At 43.0% G+C, this 27940-nt stretch overlaps 1 protein-coding gene across 1 annotated transcript; it reads left to right on the top strand.

Moving 5' to 3' along the window:
- The first annotated feature begins 55 nt into the window (after window positions 1-55).
- Window positions 56-27940, top strand: CNBD2 (cyclic nucleotide binding domain containing 2). The gene is made up of 12 exons (XM_025196662.1): window positions 56-135; window positions 4428-4611; window positions 5053-5106; window positions 6404-6567; window positions 11453-11609; window positions 11966-12117; window positions 14522-14660; window positions 17880-17994; window positions 20322-20523; window positions 22639-22819; window positions 25117-25280; window positions 25498-27940. Exons 1-12 carry the CDS (start codon window positions 56-58, stop codon window positions 25838-25840), a joined length of 1935 nt encoding a protein of 644 aa, XP_025052447.1. The 3' UTR covers window positions 25841-27940.

Here is a 27940-nt window from a genome sequence, read left to right as displayed (position 1 = left end):
AGTTCTTGGGAGTGAGTTTCCCAAAGGGGTTTGTTGCTGAGAGCTGAATACAGGGATGTCCATGGGATTCTGCAGCTGGATTCTGAACTTGTCACAAAGACCTGCGGAATCTGTGGCTATTGGAGACCAGGGAAGGTCAGTACAGGGAGCCATAACCATGTACCAGATGAAATGGCGTATGCTTCCCAGAAACCAGCAACATTGTTCCTGGTTCGGTTGGTACCAGGGTCAAATAACGGCCCTTCTCTAGACTCATGTGCTTCTCTTAATGTGCAGGGGAGAAACTTTTGCTTTGAAGCCTCCCTTTAGTCTTACCAGGAGGCTATAGCTATTTTCCTAGGCTTAATATCCCTCATTACTCTATAGTTCCTTTCATAGGCCTCCACCATGGCCCTCTACTCTAAATGTATAATCTCCACTGATACTCCTAGGCCTTCTTCAGTCTGCTCACTTAATAGTGCCCCCATCCAAATCCACCAACTTCAGACTCCATAGTTCTAGTTGATTTCAGCTTTCTGTTTTTGGAATTGCCCTTCCCATGGGAGCAGTTGGTTAGCACCTGTCAGTTCCTGGTCCCTACTTTATCTTACAGTGCTCACAACAACTAAACTGCTTTTATGGTGATGGTGGGAGGGAGGTAGTTTTGATCTGAGGTCAGGCAATTCTCTTCCTTCTCTCTGCCTTTCTTTTCTGACCCAGGTCTACAACAGAGTAAACCCGTATACTCAAGAGATCTAGATACAGAAATTACTCTTTCCCTGGTAACGAGAACATCTTCCTTATGTTGCCACCTCTTGGCTACGCTTCAGTGATTACTAGCTAACAACCTGCTCCCCTACCTACTGATAAAATAAGGTTCTCTGTCCCCATATAACAAGCCAGCTGGTCTCCCAAAAAAGTTGGTTTCCTTACCAGTTAGTGATTGGACGTGCTATTACTGGGATTGCAGCTGTGTATGGACTGCTCTTGTTTGGCGTTTGGATAAGGAATGTCACCCACCTGTCCTGTTGTGGGAAAGGCTTCATAAACCCAGACTAAATTGGACTACCTGATCAGAAAGAATGAACTTTTATCCAGCAACAGTAGTATGTCTTATTAATGAATGTTAAAAATAGTGTTTAAAACAAGCTGTATTATTGATTTATAGATCAGAAGTTAGCCATCTCATTTGACTGGCAGAGAACTTTTAAGGTATGATCTTTTCTGTGCTGATACCTCAGTGTTTATCAACTTTTATCACCTGTTCATCAACTCCTCTTGAATAAGATAGTTGATTTAGTGCTTTTCTCAAGTAGTATATTGGCTTTAAATAATTCAGTTATGATGTGTTTTTCCAGAACCCCTTTGGAGGATAAACCCTAGCAGTAAAAGAAGTAATGGATTTTGACATATTAGGTCCATATCCTAAGCCGTCCCAATGCAAAGCAGATTTAGCTACTCTAGCATAGCTTTGACAGCTCCTATTGTAAGGTAAAGGGGCTGACAGAGTTAGGAATGTAGGAGTTATTCAACTGGATCAGAGTCATTTGGCTAATCTAGTGCTGAATCACCAAGAGTGACTTGTGCCAGAAGCAAAAAATCCTGGGCACCTATACACGAGACGGAGCTCTGCTCTGACACATGTTGGAGCAGACTCGATTAATTGAGTCTGCTGTAAGTCTGCCACCGCCATTTTGAAGTGGAGGACGCTGAATACATGTGACACTGCAGGCGCTTTAATTAGAGCGGCTTTCAGAGCCTCTTTAATTAAAGCGCCTCTTCCCCCTGGAGAACATGTATAGATGCCCACTGTGATCGGAAGCTTTGAGATAACCTGCCCCCTGCAAAAAGATCTGTCCTAATGTGCAATAGCTGAAGGAAGTTTTAAGCCCTGAAAGGGGGAGAAATGCATGGGCGACTGGTGCCTCCTCAGTCTGAGAGGGCACCAGTGGCTGATCACCAACTGGGGGGTAGGGGGGGGGGGGGGTCTCCCAGAGGCTTATCACCAATCCCGGAAGCACCAGCAGCAAAACTGGAAGTACTGCCGGCACTTTTCTCGGCTCTTGGGGTCCCTGGCCAGCGCCAATCTCAGCGGGGCACCAGCCAGTGCTTCTCTCAAAGCTCCCACTCCCCAGCCAGTGAGGGCCAATCTCAGGGGGTACATGTGCCCCCCCTTACTCCCCCTACGCTTAGCCTATGGAGGAGTGCCATATACCTTCCAAGCTCAGGTTTTATTTAAAGACAAGCTCTCAGTAGCGTTTCTTCTATGCCCATACCTGCTTTTAATGTGTACTTTATACTAACATAAAAATAAGAAGAATGGGGGACAAGAAACATACATGATTGGGTTTATAGGGTCCTGGTAAATATGTTTTCTAATAAAATCACTTTTAGAGCAGTTAGGAAAGGAAGAAAATTGATTTGTTATTTTTTATTTGATACCTGAGAAACCAGGAATCAAAGTTTGTTTTTGATTAACTGGATTGGAATCTGTCAATTTTACATTTAATCTTTTACAGTTTAGTTTGTTTAGCAATGTTTGTGATATTTCTTTTAAATGTTTCTTATGTCTAATGAAGTGACTCTCAACTCATGCCGTGGCACCCTGGGGTGCCTTGAGATCCTTTCAAGGGTGCCACAGGGTGCCAAGCGATGTTAGTACCGTTACATTGTGCAAACATGACCCACAAGATAAACCCAAAGATTTCAAATGGAAATCCATAATGCTAAAAACATGCTGACCTGCTGTGGTCTTTCTGAATTCTTTGCAACAGGAGAATTGCTCTATTGTTTTTGTGTAGTCAAAAAACGAGTGAAAGCTAGGAGGTGATATTTTCCAAAGGATTTCTCAAGTCTAAAAAGGTTGAGAATCACTGATCTAGTGTAAAAGTGCATGTGGGTTGAGGCAGCCATTCAGCCTGTGGACTAATGTATCTGTTTTTCTCTTGGAATGACCTTTTTCTGCTTTCAGTAAAGATGCAGTAGTGTGCTTTGTTTCAGTGAGGTGATTGGTTAATGCTCTAAAAATGCGGAGTTCTCCAGATCCCTATTCAACTAGCAACTTAAGATGTTTAACACTTGCACTTCCCCTTCTGTTTGGTATAATAGCAGTAACATAAGCAGAGCATGATTTTGCCCTACGCTAAGGTTTGTAACCTGCTTATAAAACAATGGCATCTTGACATTCATCCCTGAATCTTACTGATTGCTAATAGAACATAAGCTGTCATTCCCTAATTGCCAAGCAACATGTTACGGTAAGCCATTTAACCATCTTCTTTTCCTGGAACCTTTTTCTGATCAAGAATGACATAGCTTGAAGAAAAACAATCTCATAGTAACATTGTGGTCACATAATTATTAATTACGTTTGAGGTACTTTGAGGTGCCTGAGTTAAAATCTGTCAATAGTGGACCATAAAAACTTTCTGGTCTTTGTGCTTCCAAAGGCACCTGTGGGTTCTTTTTCTTGCAGATTAGCGGCTATTGTACAGTTAGTCATATCACTAAAATATTACTAAGCTGTAATGTCTGTTATGTTCTTAAATTAAAGATTAATGAGTTTAATATTTAGTGGCTCCTGTGGAGATCAGGGCTACATTGTACTGTATACACTATGAGAAAGTCTTTGCTCCATGTTACTTATAATCTAAAAAGCTATGACAGACAAAGGTGGGGGAGGGAAACAGGCCTAGAGAAGGAAGGTAACTTGTCCAAAGTCTCAAAGTTGATGAATGGCAAAAGCGAGGAATAGAACCTAGATGTCCAAACTCTCAATCTGGTATATCATCCATAAGATGCTGCGGCCAGTCATTATAAATATAAATGATTACTATCCAATTGCCCATCAAGAATAACGGGTGGGGAGCATGGGACGGAGCCCCGTGCCCCTCCCCCACCATCCAGACCCACTCCCCTTTACCCACTGCTGCTTGGGGTCCAGGCCCGCTCCCCACCTCCTTGCCGCAGCAGCGGGGGGGAGGGGAGGAGTGGGCCCGGGCCCGATGCAGGGGAGGCCAGGGCCCAAGGGTGGGGAGAAGCTGGCCTGCTGCAGTGGGGGAAGCAGCGGGCCTGGGCCAGCCCAGCGGCAGCGGGGGAACAGGAGGAGCAGGCCCGCTGACGAGGAGGTGGTGGAAGGAGGAGTGGTTGTTCCTCCCTGCACTGCCGCCACGTATAAGGAGTGCGTGGGGGGAGACAGGGCCAGCTCCCATGGTCTCGCCACCCCCTCCTCCCCCCCGCTCCATTCTTGCCACCTGTAGGGAGCAGAGCAGGGGAGGCCTGGCCTCGCACCCCTTCCCCCCCCCACTCCCGTCTCCTGTGTTCAGACCTTCATGGCAGTGCTCTACCGCCGCCAGCTCCTATTCGAACACTTGTTCACACTCTGGTTGGCTGTTTGCAAATAAAGCATTACAGACAGACGGACAGACTTAGGCTTTTTATAATATTAGAATTCTTACATTAGATTTAATTATTTCCTGTGCTTGTCCTTTTAAGAGTTTGTACGAGGTTACATTGGACATCATGATCAAGAGCAGGGTGTGCAAGATCTTCTGGCAGGGACTAAGAAGATTCAAAGAATTTCAGTTCATTTACATGACTACTGAAGCATGCCAGACCTTTGGTGTGGAAGAAGTAAGGAATTTTTTTACATAAAGGAGGCCTCTCCTTCATTATAACAGGATCAATTATTACTTGGCTTTGTGCACGCATTTAAGTGTGCCTGTTACCCAGATGCTATAAGCAGTTACCTCAAATGTAATGACTTACCAATGGTCACAGTTCACAGCTATTCCCAAATGGAGTTGGAGGTCCCTGTAGCCCAGTAGAATCTCTGGTCTTGTACTATCTAACATATTTTTATAACATGAATAGTGTGTTTATTTCTCACTGAAGTGAATTAAGACTTTTATTTGAAGTCCTCTGTAGTGTGTGTGTTTAAAGAACCGAAAAAAATTAACATTATTGTTAAAAAACACCTTGTTGAAATGTCCCTATCTGCTAACTCTATGACATTTCTAATTCAACCAATTCTTCTTTTTTTGTTTTTTCTTTCTTCTCTCTTTTTTTATTCAGGGCGAGAAGTATACCAAACTGTCCTTCAACTACAATGAGTTCAAGATCAGAAAGGTCTGATTGCCCTTCTTTTTTTGCTTTGAGCCTAGTCTCTTTCCATCTACTGTGCCAGTCCTTAAAATGTTTTAAGGCAGTCTCCAAGGCAGGAGTTGGAACTGGGGATGCCAACAAAACCACTGTATAACTCATTCCAGATCCCTTGCTTTGTCACTTATTTCACATGAGAGCACTTCCCTTTTCCTCTGTTTAATCTATAAATTAAGACACGTGACAGAACTACAAACTTTTTAATCATATATTTTCTTCCAAGAAGATTTCATATACACAGACTTTTTTTGTTTGGCCTAAAGCACCTACATGGAAAAAGGAGGGTGATTCAATTAATGCAAACACTGGTGCTGATAACTGGTTTCTGAGCATGGATGGCCAAGTCCCAAGTACTGAAAAAACTTCAGAGAAATTGGATTCTTTGCAAAGCACTGTGAAAGGAAAACAAAGGATTTTACCTTCCTCACTGTGGGCCCTGTACAAGCTGTAGACAAGTTTTGACATTGTGTTGCAGGTCTTCTCTTGCATAGCACTGAAGAAATATCTTAATCTAGTGCATGCTACCAAGGAGGATGCCAGCTTCTCAAGTTCCTTGCTCTGGCTTGCTCCACATGCTGTTCTTTCACTGTTTCAGGAATGGTGTGTGGAACTCTGCTTTTCATCATTAGGCTGGTGTCGGGCCCTTTCTGAAAACTTGGCCTACAGTGTTCTCAGGCTACATGAACCTAGAGATTACAACAGTGACAATATTAAGCATGGAGTCTGCAGACTCTACGGTGCATATGTAGGGGGAGCTGGAGTCATGGGAATAAGCAGTTGAAGTATTAGAGACTCCATTATGGAAAGGTAGGCCTTCTTCACTGGGCATAAGTAACACTCAATGCATTTGACATTTTTTAGAAAGCTTTTTTTTTAAACTTAATTTTACTTAACTTTTTCAAAAGAAAGCTTTTGTGCCATTTTGACATTGAAAACCTGCTCAATAATGACTCATCTTATTAGCAGCAAACTTGCCTAATAATAGATCCACTGGCATAAAACTGAGCACCCAATGTTTTATTTCAGGATTCTTTTAAAAAATGAACTAATGTGGGCATTATCAAACAAACTTAAGTTTTAACCATTTTGCACAAATTCCTTTCCTTGAGGCTAAAATGAAAGAGGGAAAAAAAACTGTTTGGAATTGTTTCCATTACATCTCTGGAAGATGATGCTGATTAGTCTTCTGGAGCATGCAGGTGTTTCCTTTTTGGCTTTGTTTCATGTGAGGCTCCATTAGTTAATGTGTTGGATGCTTTCTCAGGATCACCTTCCTCTCAGAGCAATCCAGATAACCAAGAAGAAACCAGAATGGAGGACTGAGAAGGAAATTAAGCTGTTACAAAACTGCTTGCAGTTGCTAGAAAGCTACCGAAATTATAGCCCAAATCTACAGCATCTTCTGGCTAAGGTGATTCGCTTTGAACGGTAAATATTCTTTCAAGGATGGGTAGTAATTTTTAAAGCTGACTTTTAGAATTCAGTATTCCAAAATTAAAAATTATATGAATCTTAGCCTGAATTTAGAAAAAACTACATCTTTATCTCTCCATTTATTTTCAGTCTATTAGGCATCTTATGAGTGTGATATATGACAGCAAGAACATGTAGTCATCTAATTTGTTCTGTATGTATAATGACATACTGTTATGTCTCTTAAAACCTAGAGCCATCCCAAAGCTTGACATTTTTCAAACAGACTGAAGGATTTAGATATTCAATTTCCATTAAAATTAATAAGAATTAGGTATCAAAGTCTCCTTGGAGACTTGAAATCTCAACTAAAAAAATCATATTAGGAGTTTACATTGGGTATAAATCTAGTTATAGAACCATAGAAAAATAGCTCTGAAAGGGACATCAGCAGTTCATTTAGTTCAATCTTCTGCTCAAGGCTGGAACATCCCTCTCTAAAGTATCCCATTATTTCTTCAACTTTCACTTAAAAGCATATAATGATGGAGAGTCCACAAACTTTCTAGGTCAGGGGTTGGCAACCTATGGCTTCGGGGCTGAATCTGGCTCACAAAGAGTTTATATCCAGGAAGGTCTGAGCTGGTCTGTGGTAGCACAAGGAATTAGGTGGCACAGAGTTGTGCTGAGTCATCATTCCTCATAACAGCACTCTCCTCCAAAGCCCACCCTTAGGCTATCTCCTGCCTACAATTACTCTTGCTGAAGAAGTGCCAAGTATCTTCAGTGAGGGGAAAGTGCAGGCAGCTCTCTAAGGAACAGAGATTTGTGTCCTGCAGTAGGGAAGCAAAACATTGCCAACCCATTCTAGGGTAATCTGTTCCCCTACTTAACCACACTCATGGTTAGAAAATTCTAACCTACATGTCCTGCGTTGAAATTAAAGCCCAGTATTACTTGTCCTAGTCCCTGTAGGCCTGAAGAATAGTCGATCATTATAACAATCTCTTTATAAGATCTTTTTTTTTTATATAGGACGGCTGTTTAAAAAACAGAAGAATCTTATCTTCTCCAAACTAAATAAATCCAGTTCTTCCAACCTACCATCTGACATCATGTTTTCTAAACTTGTAATCATTGTTGCTTTCCTCTGAACTCTTTCCAATAGGCCAAATCTTTCTTGAAGTACAGGACCCAACACTGTACAGGACCCTAAGCAGAAGGGCAAGATCATCCAGACAGGAACCTCTGGGTTTGGTCCCAGCATTAGCACTGGCATACCTCAGTCAAAATCCCCAGCCTTGGCTGTAGTCAACACCCAAAGCCTTTTGAGGGAGACTTAAAAAACACTCTGACACAGGTAGCAGAAAGAGTGGGTGGGGTAACCAGCAAAGCCTAGAAGCATGGGAAATACCCATAGTAGAACACAAGTATAATAATGCCTGGATCTTCCCCAGTCTAACCTCTGAGTCCACAACTTCCCTAGGTAGTCTGTTCCACTGCCTTACTATTCTAACCATGAAGAAGTGTTCCCTGATATCCAATCTAAACTTACTTTGCTGCAACTTCAAGCCATTGATCCATTTCCTCCTCTCTGCAGCAAGAAAGAAAAGGTGATTTATGTCAGCCTTTCAGGTATTTAAAGACTGCTATCATGTCCCCTCTTAAGCACCTTTTTCATAAGCTGAACATACCTAACTCTTTCGGCCTCTCCTTGTATGATTTGCTTTCTAAGCCCTTTATCATCTCTGTTGCCCGCCTCTGGACTCTCTCTAGTTTCTCCACATCTTTTAAAAAATGTGTAGCCTAGAACTGCGCACACTACTTCAGATGAGACCTAACCAGTGCCAAGTAGAAAGGCACTATCACCTCCCATGTCTTGCACCTTATGCTTCTATTGATGCATTCCAAAACCACATTTTCCATTTGTGCAGCTGCATCACACTGCAAACTTAGATTGAGTCTGTATTCTACCAAGACTTATTTTCCATAGTGCTGCTGTGCAACCAGGTGTGACTCATTTTTTCATTTGTGTTTTTGATTATTCTTCCCAAGGTGTAGCACCTTGCATTTGTCCATATTGAACATCATCCTGTTAGCTCTAGCCCAGCTGTCCAATTTGTTGGGATCCTTCTGAATTGCACTCGCATCCTCCAATGTGTTCACAATCCTTCCCAGTTTCATGTCATCTGCAAACTTGCTCAAGAAGCTTTATATGCCAACATCCAAATTGTTAATAAACACATTGAACAGCACTGGGCCCAGGACAGACCCCTGGTCAAAACCTTCTGCCATTCTGACATGGACCTGTTAATAATTACCCTTTGCTTGCAGCTATTGAGCCAGTTATCTATCCACCTTGTAGCAGTTTTGTCTACCCCACATTTCTCCAATTTGTTAATGAGAAGCTTGTGGGTGACTTTGTCAAAAGCCTTGCTGAAGTCCAGATATATTCTATCCACAGTATTCCCTTCATCCACCCAAGTAGTTACTTTGTCAAAGAAGGAGATCAAGTTTGTTTGATATGATTTGTTTTTTCATAGATCCATGCTGGCTGTTTGTGATCAGCCTTTTCTCCTTAAGATGTTTGCAAATGTCCGTCCTTATGATATGCTCTGGTAACTTGCCTCATATTAAGGTGAGGCTAACCAGTCTGTAGTTCCCCAGCTCCTCCTTTTTGCTTTTTTTTAAAGGGCTCTATGTTGGCCCTTTTCTAGTCCTCTGGCACCTGGACTGTCTCCCATGACTTCATGAAGATCATTGCCAAGGATTCCAAGATTTCCTGTGCCGGTTCCTTCAGTACCCTGGCATCAAGTCCTGCTGCCTTGAATTCATTCAGAGCTATCACAAGCTCTTTGACCATCTCTTTTGTTATCTCCTCCCTCAACTTGCTCCCTCCCTTATCCAGATAACCCTTATTAGGTTTCTGGCCTCAGCTTAATTTTTTTATGAAGACTGAGGCAACATAGTTGTTGAATAGCTCCACCTTCTTAGCCTCTTCTGCTAGGAGTTCCCCTGGCTTGTTAACAAAGGACTCACAGCTTCCTTGGTCCTTCTTTTCTGGCCAACATACTACAGAATCTCTTCTTGTTGTCCTTAACCGCCTTTGCCAAGTGCAGCTCAGTTTTTATCTTTGCCTTCCTGATTCTGTCCCTGAAGGTTCTTGCTATTTCCTGGTATGCTTCCTTGGTGATCTGCCCTTTCTTCCATTGCCTGTATGCTTTCCTTTTGCATTTGTGGCATCCTAAAATCTCCTTGTACAGCCACATTGGTCTCCTGCTGTTCTTCTTGTGCTTTCATTGTGTGGGGACAGTTTCTTGTTGGGCTTCCAATACTGTGCCCATTAGAAGCTCCCAGCTCTCCTGCCTTTATCCTTCAGTCTATCTACCCATGGCACCGTGCTTATTAACTCCTTGAGTCGGATGAAATCTGCCCTTTTGAAATCTAACTTCCTAATTTTGCTGACCTCATGCTTTCCCTATCTCAGGATCTGGAATTCTATCATATTGTGATCACTTTCTCCCAAGTTGGCCATCACCTTAACACCCTCCACCAGTTCTTCCCTTTTGGTTAGGACAGGATCCCCTAGATGATACCCTAGTTGTAATCCTCCACATTCTGAAGCAGGAAGTTGTCCTCCACACAATTTAGGACCTGGCTTGACATTTTATGTTTGGCTGCATTCAGAGATGATCCGAGCAGGGTGCAGGGCCTGAAGCAAATCAACCTGTGCAGGGCCCTGCCCCTGGATGTGAGGAAGCCGGCGGTGGATTAGGCAGTGGGAGCAGAGCGGGGTGGCAAGCGGCCGGATGCGCTGGATTCAGCAGCAGATTTGGCAGCAAGGGAAGTGGGGGGCATGCCGAGCAGCCGGATGTGAAGCCGGCGGTGGCACGGAGTCGCTGTGCCTCTTCGCTCGGCTCCGTGGTGCCCCCAAAGCATGGGGCCCAGGGCAGTCGCCCCAATTTGTCCCCCCCTAGGGATGGCCGTGGCTGCATTGTTCTTCTAGCAGATGTACAGAAAATTGAAGTTTCCTATCAGTACCATCCCATAGCTTTTGGATAGATTTGTCACCTGCTTAAAGAGTGCCTCATTTACCTTCTCTTCCTGATTTTGGTGGCTTATAATAAATCCCCACCATTATATCAGTGGTGCATCTTTCACTTTTCATCTTCACCTATCATCCTTGTTTCATTGTAAGATACTAAGTTTTCTTCTAATGTCTTAGACTTTACTTTACTGGTGGCTTTATTTAATTGCTTGACTGAAATACAAGATCACATGACATTTTGTTTCTATTAAAGGTCTGGAGGTGGAGGTGTGTTTTTCTCTCTCAGCTCTAGAAATCATTCCATTTTTCCCACTTCAGTATTATCTCCTCTCTCCCAGTCACATATCCCAGCCTAGCAAGACCATATATGAACTAATTTTGACTCTACTTTGCTGGCAGTTATTACTGTTGAATAAGCTGAGACACTCCTTAGATTCTGAATCTGCTAGTTCTGCAAGGCTGCCGTCTGTCCTTGCCAAGTAAATAACTGGAAATGAGAACAAAACGCAAGTCTCAAAAACACAAGTCTCAGAAGTAAATGCCAATAGCTTTTTGAGCAATCTCTTTTTGACCAAGACAAATAAGTATATCCCTGATTGTTTATGCTCAAGCAAAATACTTTTCAGTCAATACCATTCTGTGGATAGAGAATAGTGTTCTGAAGTTCCAAACTGACCTTTCACACATTTCTGGGAGCACCCCGATTTGGTGCTTCAGTTCAGTGCAGTTCAGCATGTTTTAGAGAGATCTGAGATCAATAATTAGTAATGGATAGGGAGTCTGATTAGAAGAGGTTCTAGTTCAGGCTCATTACTGCTAGGAGGGAATAGAAGCTGCATTCCTGTTTTCCAGGTTTGGACGCAGAAGAGTTATCATCAAGAAGGGGCACTATGGAAACACTTTTTACTTCATCTATTTTGGTACTGTTGCTGTTACTGAGGATGAGGATGGTAACAGTGCCTTTCTGGATGGAGATCCAACTTTGCTTCGGAAGGGTGCTGCATTTGGAGTAAGTGGTGTTTTTAGTATAACTCCCATCAGTTGAGACATAGGAAAAGTTATTAAATGGCAAAATAAATAGTTGAGCATTTTGGAAGGTGTATAAATCCTCAAGTTTCTGGGCTTATGATATTTAAACTATGGAGGAATAGGGAGAAATTTTCACTGAAGACAAGGTATCTTTCAACTGCCCTTTATAGAGTTTCTTATACCTTCTTCTGAAGGTCTAGTGTTTGCTACCATTGGTGACAGGATACAAAATAAGATACACTCCAAATGCCAATTCAACTTGGAAGATTTGAAGTCTAACAGTGGAAGATCAATTGCTAATACTAACTCAGTTCATCTTCCTTCTCTGTATGAAAGGAGATTGCTCTTTTAAAAGGAACAAGGAGAGTTGCTACGGTTGTCTGCATGGAAGAAACTGAACTGCTGGTGGTAGATAAAGAAGACTTCTTTGCTAATAAACTAGATGAAGAGCTTCAGAAAGAATTACAGTATCGTTACACCTTTTTCAAGTAATTACTTTCAATGAGATAACTTGTTTCTGGCTCTGCCACTGCATTTTGTTTTACTTGCTTAATGATTTGACTGTTCAAGTACAGTATTTTTATTCTAGGTTCACCACTAAGTGCCTAGATGGTAAGGTATATTGTTACATGCAGTATTGTCCTGCTTTCACTGAAGATGAAATATCATACCCCTTTTAAGGTGATGCAGGTTTAATACATACTTTCTGTAGGTGTTAACACTTCTACAATTTAATCTGACATGGTACTGTATAGTCTCTCCCCTTTTTGCCCCAAGTGTCATAAAAAATGTAGGCACTGTGGGGTGTTTTCATTAGGAAGAGAAATTGACACTAATAAATCCTTTATATGTGAACACGGGAAGAATAAAGTGTGCTTTACCATGTGCCTTTGTTTTGTGAGACTGTCATTGGGGCTATACGAAGCTTCAGTCGCTGATTCGATTTGGCAGAGATTCGACTTGATTCAGTGACCGAATCTGAATTGAATCAGGAGACCCTTTGAATCTGTTTGATGATTCAGACATAGACACAGCTTTAAATGTTTTTTCTGCATACCTCAGGAGCGGATGGAGCGACCCATGGAAGCATGGGGGGGCAGTCCCCAGCGCACTCAGTGGCGGATCCGGAAGTGGACTAGAAGCACTTTTGGTCAACTTCCAGGTCTGCTGCAGAGCACGCGGAAGACCCCTCTCGCCCCCCAACTCAGTGACTGGTGCCTCCTGGATCTAGGGGGGCATCCAGGATCCCCCCGCGGCCGATTGCCAAGCTGGGTGGGAGCAGGGGGGATCCAGTGGAACACTCCACCTGCCCCACCATCACAGCATTCACAAGCCACGCCTGGTACCTCAAGGTATGCAGAAAAAACATTTAAAGTTGTCTATGGCCGAATCACTAATTCTCTGAATTGGCATCAAATCTCCAGATTCAGATTCGGCCGAATCAAATCAGGACAGTGATCCGAATCAACGAATCGAATCACTGTCCCCAGTTTGGGCTGAATCTGAATCGAATATGGCGTGTTTTGCACACCCCTAATGTCAAGTATTTTGGGTGTGGCTTGGGTGTATAAAAGATTTTAATGGCTTCTTATGGATATCTAAAAATGGTAGTGACTACACCCAACTCATAATAATAGTGGTAGGGAGAAATATTGTAACATGCAAGTTTTTCATCATACCTAGAAAGAAATGGGGAAAAAAACACTTGAGAATTACAGTGAATGTTGTCATAGAACAATAAGTCTGTAGGTTTTTATGAATGTAAGGATGAGTTTGCTTTTATTCTTTTCTAATGTACATAATCCTCCTGACATCCACTCTATATACAATTTTAGAATGCTCTAAGGCAATGGTTCTCAATCTTTTTAGACTCAAGACAACTCTCATTAGATTCAAGGCACCCTTTGGAAAATGTCAGCTCTTAGCTTTCACTCATTTTGGATTGTGGAAAAATAAAAGAACGGTTCTTCTGTTGCAAATTGTTCACAAAGACTATAACAGGCTAGAAAGTTTTTGACACTATGAATTCTTATTTGAAATATCTGGGTTTATCTTGTGAATTCTGTGTAGATGTTTGCATATCTAACAGTGCTAATATTGTGTGGCACCCTCTGGCCCCCTTAAAAGGATATCACTTTTAAGGATCTCAATCCTAGGGCTCCTGCAGGTGTTTAGGTGATAGAATCTGATGGACAATCCACACAGTCACACCTCCTGCTGTGCTACTTGTGAATAGCAGGAGGTCTGATTGTGGGACTGAGTATCAGATCCAGTCACGCCTTATTGCCAGTGTAGGCAAAGCCCAGGATCATGATCCTGGTCTTCCCCTGCACTGGTTTCCACTGCTGCAAGGCCCACAGCTTTTGGGCTCACAGTGGGGGCAGCATTCCATGCACTGCCACTATTGCAAGCCTCATCAACTGGTGGGGCTTGCAGCAGGACCAGCATTCAATGCACTGCCCCCACTGTGAGCCCTGTCAGCTGATGAGGCTCACAGTGGGGTGAGTGATCCACATGGGTTCTAAGCACTGACCCCTTTTTTGTGGCATAAGTTTGTAGCTTATTCCTTGTTTTATCACACCATTAATTAATTGACTATGTAGCTGGGTCACAATTGGTTAACCATGCCTTAAGTATAATGTGTAGATGGGGCCCTAGTTAATTTACTGAGGTTTCAAGCATGTTCAGGAGTCTGTCTGCATAATGTAACTTGCAGAACCAAGACTTAAGCCAGTAAAGCTAAAGTCTAAGCCAGTAAACCAAAGCCACTAAGGCTTCTTTCTCCTATCAGTTACAACAGCAAAAAGAACACATTTTCCTTGGTGAAAGTAGTTCTCTTGATAGGATACAGTGGTCATATAAAAAAATTATCTGCATATATTTCCTTTTCAGAGGTTTAGATGTCTTTCGAACATGGCCTGAGTACTCAATAGAGAAAATAGCTAATCACTGCAGAGCAGAGAAGTTTCATTCTGGACAAGTGATTGTTAGGGACATTGTGGAGTCAACCAGCATAATATTCATTACAAAGGTATGATCCCTCAGAGATTATTCCAGTGCTGAAAGACCTAATGTTCATCTCAGGCCAGCAGAAAAAAAATACTTACCATAGCTTATAACAGACACAACAGAGAAATGAACAGCTTCTTCAAACAGACTCCCTTGCTGTTTCTTTTTTCTGTTGCTTTTGTCTTGTCTTTGCATAAGGGCTTTGCTTTTGTGCTGAGCCAATTACTAGACAACATGAATACAGCAATCAGAATTTAACTCATAATCTCTTCAGGGCAAGAAGTATATCCCTGATATGCTCTGTAAGGCACCTAGTTCATTTTCAGTGCTAAACAAATGTTAACAGTAGTTATCAGGAGGTATTATGGGGAAAAAACAACTCTGCTACCACAAATTTCTTCCTTATTTCTGGTCTTGTCCCTTTCCTTTGGATTCATTCTTATTGCTTTCATGGGACCATTTGTTTGCACTAAAATAGTTAACAACTTGCTATTAGAATATTGGCTACAGTAGAAATATCTGAGCTAGGTAGGCAGTCAGAAACTTATTTAATTTTAAAGAGCACCCTTGCTTCTTAAGAAAGCAGACAGACATTATATTTGCTTACAGTCTCCCTACATACTCCACAAACTTTCATTACTCTTATGGTTATCTAGATGTCTAGATGGGTTACGCTGGGATGATGTGTCTGTGTGCATAGTACTACAGGCAAAACTTAAAAAAAAGGTTTTGTGGAATTTTAATTTAAATTAAATAATTTCTGCCATCTTACCAAAGGTACTGAAAACCTGAAGGTATGAAGAAGCAATGCAATCAGTTTATTCTAACCCTTGTCTTTTCCTATTTACTTTTCTGTTCTTGTCATTTTGACCTTTGTTGAGTCGCATATAAAAGTTTGTAGGAAGCTCATTAGACCACAGATTTGAGTCAATAACATATTTCTGAGAGGTGCCTAGCTTTCTTTTGGATTTGCTAAAATATATAACAACAGTATTGCACTAACTGAGACACCAACTCAAAAAGATGCCAACAAAATTAAACAGAGCATAATGATATAGCAGTGATATTTTTTGCTCAGTCATCCTGTGGAAATCCAAAACAAGACAGAATAATTGGTATAATTGTAGTCTTTACATAAATGAACTCTTTTGAGATGGTTGAGGTTTGAATTAATGGTTTATTTTCAGGGTTGTTATCTGGCAACAAAAAATTATATGTTAAATATGCTGAGAGGACTTTCTAAGACCCAACTGTCCCAATTCACTTTTTCGTTGCTTAGCATTTATGGTATGAAGCAGTGGTTCTCAGTCTTTTTTAGATTCAGGATATTGCTTGTTAGACTGAAAAGCACCCCTTGGAAAATGCCAGCTATTCGCTTTCACTCATTTCTTGACTACAGAAAAAATATTGAGCAATTCTTCTGTTACCAAAAATGAAGTAACAAAATTTGTTAACAAAAATGAGATAAATGGTCTTTCCAGAGACAAGACTACAGCATGGCTATGATTAGGACTTTTTTGCAAGCTTAGACTCAGAATTCAGGAGTAGTTACAATTTTCTTACTGATTACTCCTTTTGTAAACCAACTTAAGATACAGTCACATTTTTCAATGATTTTTTGTTTCCTTTTAGCAGGTAAAGCATTGCTACCACCCAAGTCATACAAAGAGTCGAGACAGGTCTAGAACCCAACTTTTTATTCATTATAACTCAAACCATAAGCATAAACCCTTGTTTCTATGCCTATTTAGCTACCTGCAACAGCACAATACAGATTTTTATCTATACTGGCTGGGGGAGACTCAAGAGGAAGGAGCTGGCATGCAGGCTGGCAAAAGGTTGTTTTGACTTTGCAGAGGTCTTCCCAAAGATTCCCTTTTTCCACCCAATATTTTTATGTGGGTTACCTAAATAAATATTCTGATTGGCATTATTCCAATTTGTTTAACTGAAACTTTGGCCTGTACTGAACTAGTTTTCCTGTTGACTTGGATGATGCCAGTTAGCTGGGATCTTCTGGTCTTGAAAAGAGTAGAGTTATGGGAGGGAAGACTTTTTGTCTTTCCCTTACAATCTGGGAATGCTGCTTGCCATGTTTTGTTTCTTCTGCTTTGCTGAGTAGACTAATTATAGTGTACAACAAGTTAATGAAACAAAACATTGGTTGTTACTTCTAGCTATTGTTACACACCTTTTCAAAATGCAGTTATTCATTTTTGGGTTAGTCTAATATTAAAGGCTTAATAAACAGATTCTTATTTTACTTTCGCAGGCTATTGTGATTTGAATCCAAGCTTATTGATTGTTGAGTGTATACCAGTTTAAGTATGTGTCATTCATAACTTGGGCTTTTGCTAGGGCTGTAGTCTACACTAGTCGGTGTGGTCTGTCAGTCACTGACCATGTCTACAGCCTACACTTCTGTTGTAGAGAACTCAGGCCACAACAGGTCAGAATATTTTTCTATTTGAATGGATCCCTTTTTGAAATCTCTGGGTCTAGGTAGTGAATCATGTGTAAGCTTTAGCATACCATAGTGCTTCTAACGAGTGATATTCTGTGCGACCTTTAAAAGGATCTCGCAGCACCCTGGTTGAGAAACTCTGGTATAAAGGATCTATTGAAAGCCTACCCAGGTGGATGGAAAAACTCACAATTTTACAAATCTTTTGCAAGCAAGTACTCTATTCACAAAAGTCACCTCTCTTTCTCCAATGAAATTATACATTTGACTCAGAGTTGTAGGACTGATTCCTCATTGGCTTAGAACAGATTTGTTACTCTTGCCTAGATAACTTACAGTACAGGTAGTACAATAATATAATTACTGAAAATTAATAAACTGTGAATGTAATGCTACATACCATTTGCTACAGCAGGAGTAGGCAACCCACAGCACACATGCCAGATTGTGGCTCACAAAGGCATTTTGCTTGGCATGCGCGTCTCAGGGAAGGAGCTGGAGCTGCCCTGCCACAAGGATTGGACCCCTTGTAGCTCCCCTACCATCTGCTCCTGGCATGCCAACTGCTTACAGGTCAAGGTTGTGGGTGTTTTTGTCACCCTGACCAAAAATGTTGCTGACCCCTGTGATATAGCATTTTTTATCCAGAGATCTTGAAACATTTTCAGCAGAAATATCATCTCTGTATTACAGGTGATGAAGTGACATGTCCAAAGGTATGCCCCACAATAGAGGTAGTGCCAGTGTTAAACTTCCTTATGCCTTGCTCTTTATTAGGGAACATGTGAAGTTTTACATCTGGTTGATCTCACTGCTTGCCCATCCTATCACAAGTGGATCTGTCAGCAAATGGATCTTCCCAAATACAATCCTCATTCCACAATGGAGACTGGTATGGTATATTGATCTCTAGCCACATATAATCTGGGAAGTTCTCATGCTACCATTCTGTTGTTTGGTAGTTAGTGAATCAGAACTTCATGTTGTTTTCTCATCTACATATATATATATATTTTTTTTAACCTAATAGATTAAAGGTAGAAGGAATCATCACCAGCTGGTGTATGTAACACAAGCCAGTTAAAACTCAGTGTGACAGGGGCCTGTCATGCGGCCATCTAACTGTTGGCCAGCCCACCTGTCTAGGGCAGTCCGCCCACCTGCCTTGCCTGCCATGCCTTTGATGTAACTCAGAGAAGTTGTTTATAAAGTGGGAGGCTGCCCATTTAATGCCTGATGCCAAGGGTATAATACTCTGCTCTGAACCTCCCCTTATACCGTGTCCCGTACCTGGCAGATGGCATCACTAAATGGCTTCACCCCACAATGGACCTCGCTCTATGCCCACCTGATGTTTGGACCCCACCTGGATCCCTTCTCCTCAGACAGTCTAATAGCCACCCTCATTCTGGGTTGCAAACTCCCTAGACCCCTTTCCCTCTTGGCAGTGGCCTCCTCTGGGACCTTTGGCCTCGGAGGCCCTGGTGCTGCCTCTAGGCCAGTCGGAACTCCAGGCCTCTGGCTCTGGCTGTCCCTTGCAGTAGGCATCCTTGCCCTTTGACCGTTCTGGTCCTGGCCCCAGCATTGACCAGTCAAGGGTTTCCTGGCTAGGTTCTTGAGCAGCTAGCCCTCTCCCTCTCATATGCATCCGCCTTCTCGGGCCCCTCCAGACACAGCTCACTCAATCTCTAGGGCCCAGCCTATGAACACTCCTTCAGGCCCACCCATGTAGACCCTACTCTACAAGGCCCACACACAGTCCTTCAGGCCCACCCATGTGGACCCTTCTCTACACAGCCTACTTACTTGAGTCTACTGCTTTCTCACATTGCCCTCTCCCTGGGCCATGAATGATGCCCCCAGAGGCTGGTGGGGCACAGCGACTGCCTGCAGGCAGCGGCAGTGGTGGTGGGGGCATGGGGGTGGTGAGTGGGGAGCTCCCACAGGCGGCAGCAGTGGTGTCAGCGGTGGGTGGGTGGGGGTGGTGGCAAGCGCCAACCAGCAGTCAGTGACCAGCCACAGACACCACCAGCAGTGTTGGCGGTGGCCAGCAACAATCAGCGACTGCCTACAGACGCCATCAATGGCGAGGCGGCGGGGTGGCGAGCAGCTACTGCCTGCAGGTGCCACCAGCAGCATTGGTGGCATGTCTCTCGGGGTGCATGTGTACCCATGTGCACCCCCTATGAGTTGCCAATGCCCTGGGCCCACTACTCTGGCCCCTCACTGGGGCTCTAGGCCTTATGCCCCTTAGATCTCAAGCCTAATGACATGTCTGAACCCTTTGCCTGTCCCATCTCCGGGGTAACCCACCAGGTTGTGGGGGCTGAGGCTATATGGTACCCCATACTCATTTTTCACTAGGGAGGCACTGATGTGGCATTTCCTGGGGACCATCCTGCCACAGGCAGCCCTACCACACCATCCAGCCCTAGCAGGGTATAATTTTAGGTCATTCCCCATGACCAGGAACCTCCTCCATCCCCATAGTTCCTATCCTTGACCTCTAGATGTTCTGGGAGCAGCAGATCGCTGCTGGGCAATGTTACTCCAGTGCCATCCCTACAGCAACTGCCCACTTAGCTCTGAGGGCCTGGTTTTATACTGAGGCTGCCCAGCCCCATCCTCCAATCCAGGAGCCCTCTTGCAGTCATGTGACTGTCTTGTTAAACCACACCGAACCTGCTGGCTGCTCTTAAAAGCCTCTTAAAAAGTGGCAGGCACCAAAGGGGTCCTGCCACACCCCAGAACAAAAAGTTGAGCCCTAGAAGCATGCAAAGCTGAACTTGACCTCAGTCCTGTGCTCAGTGGGGAAACTCATGGGTACACCACACAAATGGTCAAAGTCCTCTTTTCTCAGCCTTCTCTCCCCCAATCTGTTTTTTTGAGGAAAGAGATTTTTTTTATAGTCACACCTTGTTTTATTCCTGGGATACTGGAAAATTCATGCAGGTTTAATTGTCCACTAAGTGTCTGAGAATTATCTTTATGAGAGGGTCTAGTAGTCATTAAAAATAATAATTAGCTTGTATGATTAATTAGTCCTGCAAAGGGGCTGCCCATGTAAATGTTTATGCTCACACCATGTCCCCTTGACTTCTACAGAGCTCAAGTCAAGTGTAGAAGTCTGTGTAGATGAATCCATTTACAGGGCTGATCTTTTAGTAGGCTAATTTAGCTCTCTACTTACAAAGGAGATTTAACTTCCTTTCTTTGCAGGTGTCACAGGAAGAAAAAAATTCAATGATTTTATGTGGAAATCCTTTCCTGTGCAAGACCTGAGTAATCTGAAATCTCTGTATATCCTGCCTTTGAAGCACCACAGAGATGAATGTTTTAAAAAACCTAGCCATGTTATAAATGGGAAACATGAAAATATAAACAGAAAGCTGGAGAAACAAAAGAGAGATGACAGAAACAGGTAGAATGAAATAAGGGTTCCTTCATACCTTGCTGATCTAGGACATTAGGAGTAACTATTGCATGCTTTCATTTTACGGATGGTATTTATATAAATACATCTTTATTTTTTACAAAGTATTTCTGAGATATACTATGTTTTTTCACATATAGCATACACCTAATTGTCTTAATGTGTCATTGTTCTTCACTCCAGAGATGTTAACAATTCTCTCTCCTTTTTAATGGTCTTGATGTTCCACTCTTCAAGCTAATCTTTTTAAGGCCAGTATTGTTATCTGATAGCTATTCCCAGACTTTTCTCCTATTTTAGAGCCTTGGAGACTCTTTAGTTCTTTTCAAAATCATAGATCCACCCATGGAGACCAGCCTTCAGCAGCAGGTAGGGTTTCAGTATTAGTGAAGCAGGAAAGGGAGGGTGAGTGAGCTGAAGATTAGGCCCTGTCCCTCTTCTAGGCAGCCATAGCTCTGGGAAAATCTTTTTTTCCCTTTATTCTGCCTTTCAAAAACAAGGTGCTTATTATATTCTGGGGCGTGTTATATGAAAGAAACTATGGTAGTAAGTCTGTGCCTTATCTGATAAATAGTAATTATTTTTATATTCTTTTCAAGTATTTTCAAAGCCAGCCTTGGCATAAGCAATTTCTTTGTGAATAATTGATGGTGGTACCCATTTTTTGTTTTTGGAATCCTTTTGTGATTTGTGAATTTTTATCTAAACATTATTAAACTATTTTTATACAGAAACAAAAATTAAGGTTTACAATAAAAATATCAGAATATTTTAATGACATTTCAGTAAAAGCAGTGCATTTTTTATGCTTCCAAATTAAAGAAAAGAAAATTTCAAGTTTTATCACAAAATTAGATTTTTATTTTTTGACCAGTTCTACCAGTTCTGCTGGAACAATTCTACTGAAAACCATGGAATGGCAATGGTGTAAAATTAAATAAGATCTGGACCCAACATTGCAACTTTTACAGAAAGATGTTAACTCCCCTTTATTTATTGTAATGTAAGGACATATATACAAAAAAAAGTTAATAAGATATATATGTAGGGCTAAGAAGAGAGAAGAAGAGAAAGAAAGAATAGTTGTGATGATACTGACAACAGGAGTGTGGGGCAGGGATGAGTATAGGAAAGCAGCTATTAAGCTCAATTTTAGGTATGCTCTGTCCTGGCACCAGGGTCACATTTACCACCCTGGGTGGACAGCGCCTGCCCCTGCCCCACTCCCTTCTCACCATTGGGAGCCTCCATCACCCCTCCTCCAAGGCCCCTTCCCTACCCCCACCCCTTTCCCCCAACAGACTTATTGGCTGAACGCTGCTCTCCAAGCTGCCCAGCCGCATTCCTGTAAGTTGGCTATCAGATCAATATCGGCCAATATGGCTGGTTAATAATCGGCCATCAATATCAGTCAAGAAAATCTTTATCAGCGCACCCCTAGTTAAAGTTATGTACATGAAGGAGTATCAACCAAGGGGGGAGTCTAGATCAGTGGTTCTCAAACTTTTTTGTGCCAGGACCCATTTGTAAACATTGGTCAGTCCTGACCCAGTGCCTCTCACTCCTGACCCACTGCCCCTGCCCCCAGGCTCTAGCCCCACTGTGTGTGGGGCAGGGGGTGTGTGTGGGGCATGGGTGGCCCCAGGCAGCCTGTTGCAGGCTGGAACTCTGACAGCCTGCAAGGGAAAAGCCATGGTTTCCTACATTTTATTCCTTTAAAGGAGAATCCATTGTGTTGATCCTTTTTAAAAGTTTGTTTGCAACCCTTTCAAAAATTCTTCCAACCCACTTTTGGATTGTGATCCACGGGTTGAGAAACACTGGCCTAGATGAAGAAGAGCCTTCAGAACCTGTGGGAGATCAGACAGGAAAAGGAGAAATAGGAGAGGAGGCCAAAAGTGCTAAAGGAGATGGGGACTTCCACTTGTGACAGAGAAATCAAGGAGAATGAGGGTTAGAGAAGAGGCTATTAGGTTTGAATACACATGGCAAAAGTGAAGAACTTCTAATATTTTCTTTGATACAAACAATAGTTATATTGCTTGTTATGGTGTCACAATAAATGCCTGAAAAGATGGGTTCAAATTTCTAACATTTTTAAAGGGTTTGTAGATTTGACAACAGCCCCATTGGGGATGAAGGTGAGAGAGAAGTTGTTCAGAATGAAGTATTGGGGCTTATACGAAAGAAGCTAACCATTCTCACACCATATGGAGAACTACCCACAGCTCTTGCTGCAGCAGTTTATACAAGAGTGGATGAAGTCCATGCGGGAGAATTCTTGGTGCGTACATTTAGAGAGAAAGGTTACTTTAACAAACTTGAATTCTATATGGCAAGCAACAAATCTTCAGCGTCACAGAAAAACCAAGAGGCATCATATCTTCATACCTCGGAGTGTTCTGAGATGGAGAACTTATGCAAATTAGCTTTCCATACCCTATGGCCCATGTATTTAGTGGTCAGTTTTATAATGGAGAGTTCCTCTGCAGAGGAGAGGACATTAAATGCTTTGTTCTGTGCAAATTCTGTGCCTGGGGAAGGGAGCATTTTCTCAGAAGAATTACATAGTCTCCAAGTCTGTGGATCGCAAAACAACCCTCCCTGCATCCAAGGCTGATAGCCATAGAACAGGGGTGGGCAAAATATGGCTTGCGGGTAGGATCTGGCCCACCAATTGATTGTATCTGGCCCACAGCTGCCCTCATGGCACTCCGCATGGGGCCGTGCCTGCCCGCTCCCACCTGAGGCAGCCTGTGCCATGCTCCCACCCACACCTGCCTCATGCCCATGCCTGCTGATAGCACTGTCCTGGCCCCAATCAGCATTCACAACTTCCCATTGAGGCTACTCCAGCTGCTGGTGCAGCCACCTGGGCAGGTACTGCTCAGCTCCCTTTGCTTCACTGCAGCTTCCCCACATCTGGAGTGGGGCAGCTGGAGGAGGAGGAGCAGGAGGAGCCAAGCAACTATGGTGGCAGTGAAAAGCAGCTCCATCAGGAAGCTGTGCATGCTGGCTGGGGCCAGGGCCAGGGCCAGGGCCAGGGCAGTGCCATCAGCAGGTGTAGGGCAGGTGTGAGCATGGGCTGCCCTGGGAGGGAACAGGTGGGGCTCAGCCCCATGCAGAGCACTGCCCGGGCAGCCATGGGCCAAATGAGGGGGGAAAAAAACACACCTGCACCACAGTGCCCAGTGAGCTGCCCCCTGCCCTCCCCCGATCCCTCCCCCCCCCCCAGCCAGCTCCTGGGACCTAGCATGTGGGTAGCCCTCCCCCTAGTCTGCCACACAACCATCCACTCCACACCCTCCCCCCTACACAAACATCCTCACCCACTCCTCTCGCCCGCATAATATACAAGAGTAAGATTTTATTTTGAGCTATTATGCAATCACCTCTATATACACTACTCAATAAAACATAAATCAGGACACAAATATTTTTTGAAATAAGATTAAAATATGTTGTCACAGACATTTGATTTTTAGTATATGAATTTTTTTATTTATAATTTGTAAAATTCTGAAAGATTTTATGTATGCATCCCTCAATAGCTCACCAAAACTTAAGTGGCCTACCAACCAAAATAATTGCCTACCCTGCCATAGAAGCTGATTCGAGCCACCTCAAGTCAATGGGATAATTATTTAATATAAAAGATAATGTGAAATAGGTCCTGTCATATTAAATTGTATTTTTAGTGTAGAGTGAGGGATAATGCCCAAGAACCTAATGGAAGTTTTTGTTTAGTCACAATTCTAGGTTGCTGCATCCCATTCATTAAGACAGCCATAGAGGGTACAAAACAAAAGCAAAAAGAGATGCATTAATTTAGGGTATTGCTTCAATATTATTTCTGATGGGGAGTCCAACTACAAACTTTTATAGGTGCTCCCTCTCTGGTACAGATCAAAAAGGAGTGCAGGCAGTACTAATACTGATTGCCCTTCTTCATGATGGATTTCCTCTAGGGAACAGGTGTCTTGGCTGCTGCAGGGTTGTGCAACTGAAACCATTCTGTCTTGCTTGTATGGACTTTAAAGTAATAAACTCTCTTGCTATAAAGTATCGGTTAGAGCAAGGAGTTTCCACAGTGACACATTCTAAAGCAGGGTTGTCCAGATGACAGCCCCTGGACTCCTGCACAGCTACCACTCCCCTACATTGCTTTGGTTGCAACAGCAGCTGGAGTTTCTGGAGTCCCTATTCCTCCTCCAGCTTTCACTACCTTCTCTTGCCCCAGGGACAAGGCAGCATAGCGTGGCACAGTCAGGGGAGATTAGGGCACATAGTGCAGCATGGGGCAGGGAAGGGACAATGGCTTATGAGGTACAGCAGTATGTATGTAGTATGACCTGAGGGATTCATGGCTAGTCCTGGTGCAACCTGTGGGCATGTGGCCCCCAGCCACTTAGAAGTTGGACAGCCCTGCTCTAAAGTAACCTTCTAAATCATATATACCACACTTAACTCTTATTCTGCATTTCTCAATGCAAAGAACAGCAGCATTCAGATACATGTGTATAGAAGTCAACAGAGACTCATGATGTGCAGATAGTGTTCTTTGTTTTGTTTTCCTCTCAGGGGATCAGTCAGCATCTCTTACCAGAATATATGCAAGATAAGCGATGCTTCGTTTTGGTTAGCCGAGGAGCTGAAATAATACGGTTGAAAAAGGACAGGTTTGAGGAGTTAGCAGATGATACGACAATAATGAAATTACACAAAATAAAGACCACATACCCCAGGTAAGTGAATGAATGCATCTGGGGAGAGAATTGACCCATAAATCAGTGAACTGGTACTCAACAAAAATTGAGGTGGTTGGCCTCAATTTATACAACTTCATCTTAATTCCATTAGAAATTAAGGCTAAAAACTGGCTTCCCTAATGTTAGTGGGAGCTCTGCCCCTGACTTCAGTAGAGCCAGACTTTCACCGCTAAGTATCTTTGGATCTTTTCAGTGATGATGAGCTTTGTCAGAAGTTCCTAAAACAAAACAACTGGAAAATGTTCAGGAAAGATGTGGTGAATCTTATATTGGACCAAAAATTCATGATGATGGCAAGCCCTCCATCTGTAAAGCCCAAGGAGGATGCTAATAGTTCCTGGAGCATGAATCGAGCAGGTGTTCTGGACTTGGCTGCTCTTTGCCGTCCTGCTCCTTCAGGCGCTAGACAACAACAACACAGATTTGTCCCGGTCCAAACACAACAAAGACAGGATTCTCAGGCCCTTCCTAATATAGAGTTAAGGTTGATTCATGGCATTGCTTTACCACGGCCTCGTTTGAAAGGATTGTTTTAGTGAGCATGAGGAAGTCAGACCAGCAGGTTGAAAAAGTACAAATGCAGCTTAACAAACCAAAAAGTGAAACGGTATTTTTATTTGTTAAAAAATGTTAAAAAATAAATTAAAATATATTTTGTTGTTGCTGTTGTTGAGCTTTTTAATTTGTAGCTTTTTCCACAGTTTCTGTGGAAGAAAGGTGGTGTTTCCCACACTTCACACAGATTCTTATGGATGTTTTCAACTTGGATCTTTGCTTTAAACTATGAAGTATATCTTATTTTCTGTGTGGCAATTTGTATTTCTTTTAGCTGTGATAAGAAAACCCATTTTCACTGTGAAACACTTTTTCAGTCCATGTTGCACTTTGGAGGATGCATCTTTATATACAAAATTAAGGCATTCTGATTTATTTTTTGATACTGAAATACTTTCATATTATTCACATCCTAATTACAAGTAAAAATAAAGTTGAATAGAGAATTTAATATCTTTCTTATTCCACATGACCAGCAAACTTAATGAAATTATTAATGTATTTTTTTTAAATGGTATGTAGGTACTGCTGTAACCTTTGCTGTGACTCAGTTTTCAGGGGACATTTATACACATACATTTGTCTGCTCTGACACACTGGAGATCTGGCGTGTCAGAGCAGGCTTAATTGATTGAGTCTGCTCTGCACGCAAGCTGACTGTTGGCACAGTACAAGATAAGGCTGCAGGCCCCTGCAGCCCTGCACCCAATGAGACTGGGCTGTGAGGATGCGGATTCCCTCAGTTTGATCACTCAGCAAAAGGTCGCCTAATTCTCACCTGCCATGTCTTGTTGCTGAAGGTCTGTTTGGCAGGAGGTGGTTGAACCTGCTGCATGTTGGCCTGGCTGTATGGGATCTGCTTCTTCTTTGGGGCTCTTACCTCCCTTACACCCCATCCAAGCGCCACCCAGATGTTAATGCATCATTATGCCCTGATTTTGTATGGGCATTCTTCTACTTTCATTTGATCTTATAGGCCTGTGGTCTTCTTGTGCCTGGAGCCAAGGAAATGTTTGCCAAGTTGACCTCCCCAGAAGGTTGTTCTGTTGAGGCTTGGTAAATGAAGAGAAATGAGGGACAACACAAGGTACAAAACTGAACTCAGGTAAGTCTTTTGGCCTCAAGGCCTTTGAACCACTGGCTGCAGTGTCCCACAACCACATAAGTCAGTCCTGAAAGGGGGGAGGGGGCTTGTTCTCTCAGTCCCGGCCCTATCAAGTAAAAGCAACAATAATAAAAAAAAGGAACACAGGAAAATCTCCAGTTGGTCTCCTTTACATGTTGTACCTTTCTATCTGCCTTGGACACCTCAGTGTCCTTCCTCTGTGCTGTTGCAGCATGGGTCAGCTCACCACATGAGATGGGCCCTCTACAGCCCTTACCAACTTGGCTCTGTCCAAAGGCCAAGGAGGATCCTTTCCCACTGTCCCTCCAGCTTGGGTCATTGCTGGCTGCTCTTTTTTTTTCTTTTCTGGATGGTCAGGACCCAGCCTAATAGGCTCTTCTCTTCTCGCCCCCCCAGCCGAAATGAAAGAAAAATAACTGAAATAAAAAGACCTCACCTGGGGCATTGTCAGCTCTCTGGCCAGCTCGTTTCCTAATATGGTTTCCTACCAGCCCCTCCAACAGCTCTTGCGCTACTGTGGGCTCGGCTGCGGCGGCCCAGACTATCGGAGTCCCTCCAAGCTCCTGGGCTGGGAATCAGCCTTCTCTCCATCCCTTGGGGTTCTGGCTGTGGCATTCAATGTTCCAGCATCCATGTCTCCTTCCCCCCTCGGTCCTGTCACTCTTCCTGCCTTGGCACTGGTCCAGAAATACCGGTGCAGCTGCAGGCAGGTCCAATCCAGACTGAGCAGCTGCTAATAAAGCAGGGCTCCCACATCAGCTACCAATCCCTTGCTGCTGGCTCAGGCATTGCAGGTAGGTTTCTTCCTGCTGTGGGTGCACAAGGGACTTTTCTCTCTCCTTCACATTTATGTGCCCAGCGCTGCGTAACATACGTTTATATAAACAGTGAACTGTGTGTCAGCGCTGGGAAAATGGCAGCTGTGTGCTTTTGAACTAAAACACCTTCATAGTGT

This window comes from Alligator sinensis, unplaced genomic scaffold (assembly GCF_000455745.1).
Source record: "Alligator sinensis unplaced genomic scaffold, ASM45574v1 scaffold755_2, whole genome shotgun sequence".
Taxonomy (NCBI): Eukaryota; Metazoa; Chordata; order Crocodylia; family Alligatoridae; genus Alligator; species Alligator sinensis.
Note: the sequence above shows the minus strand (reverse complement) of the source record. Positions and strands in the feature narration are given on the sequence as shown.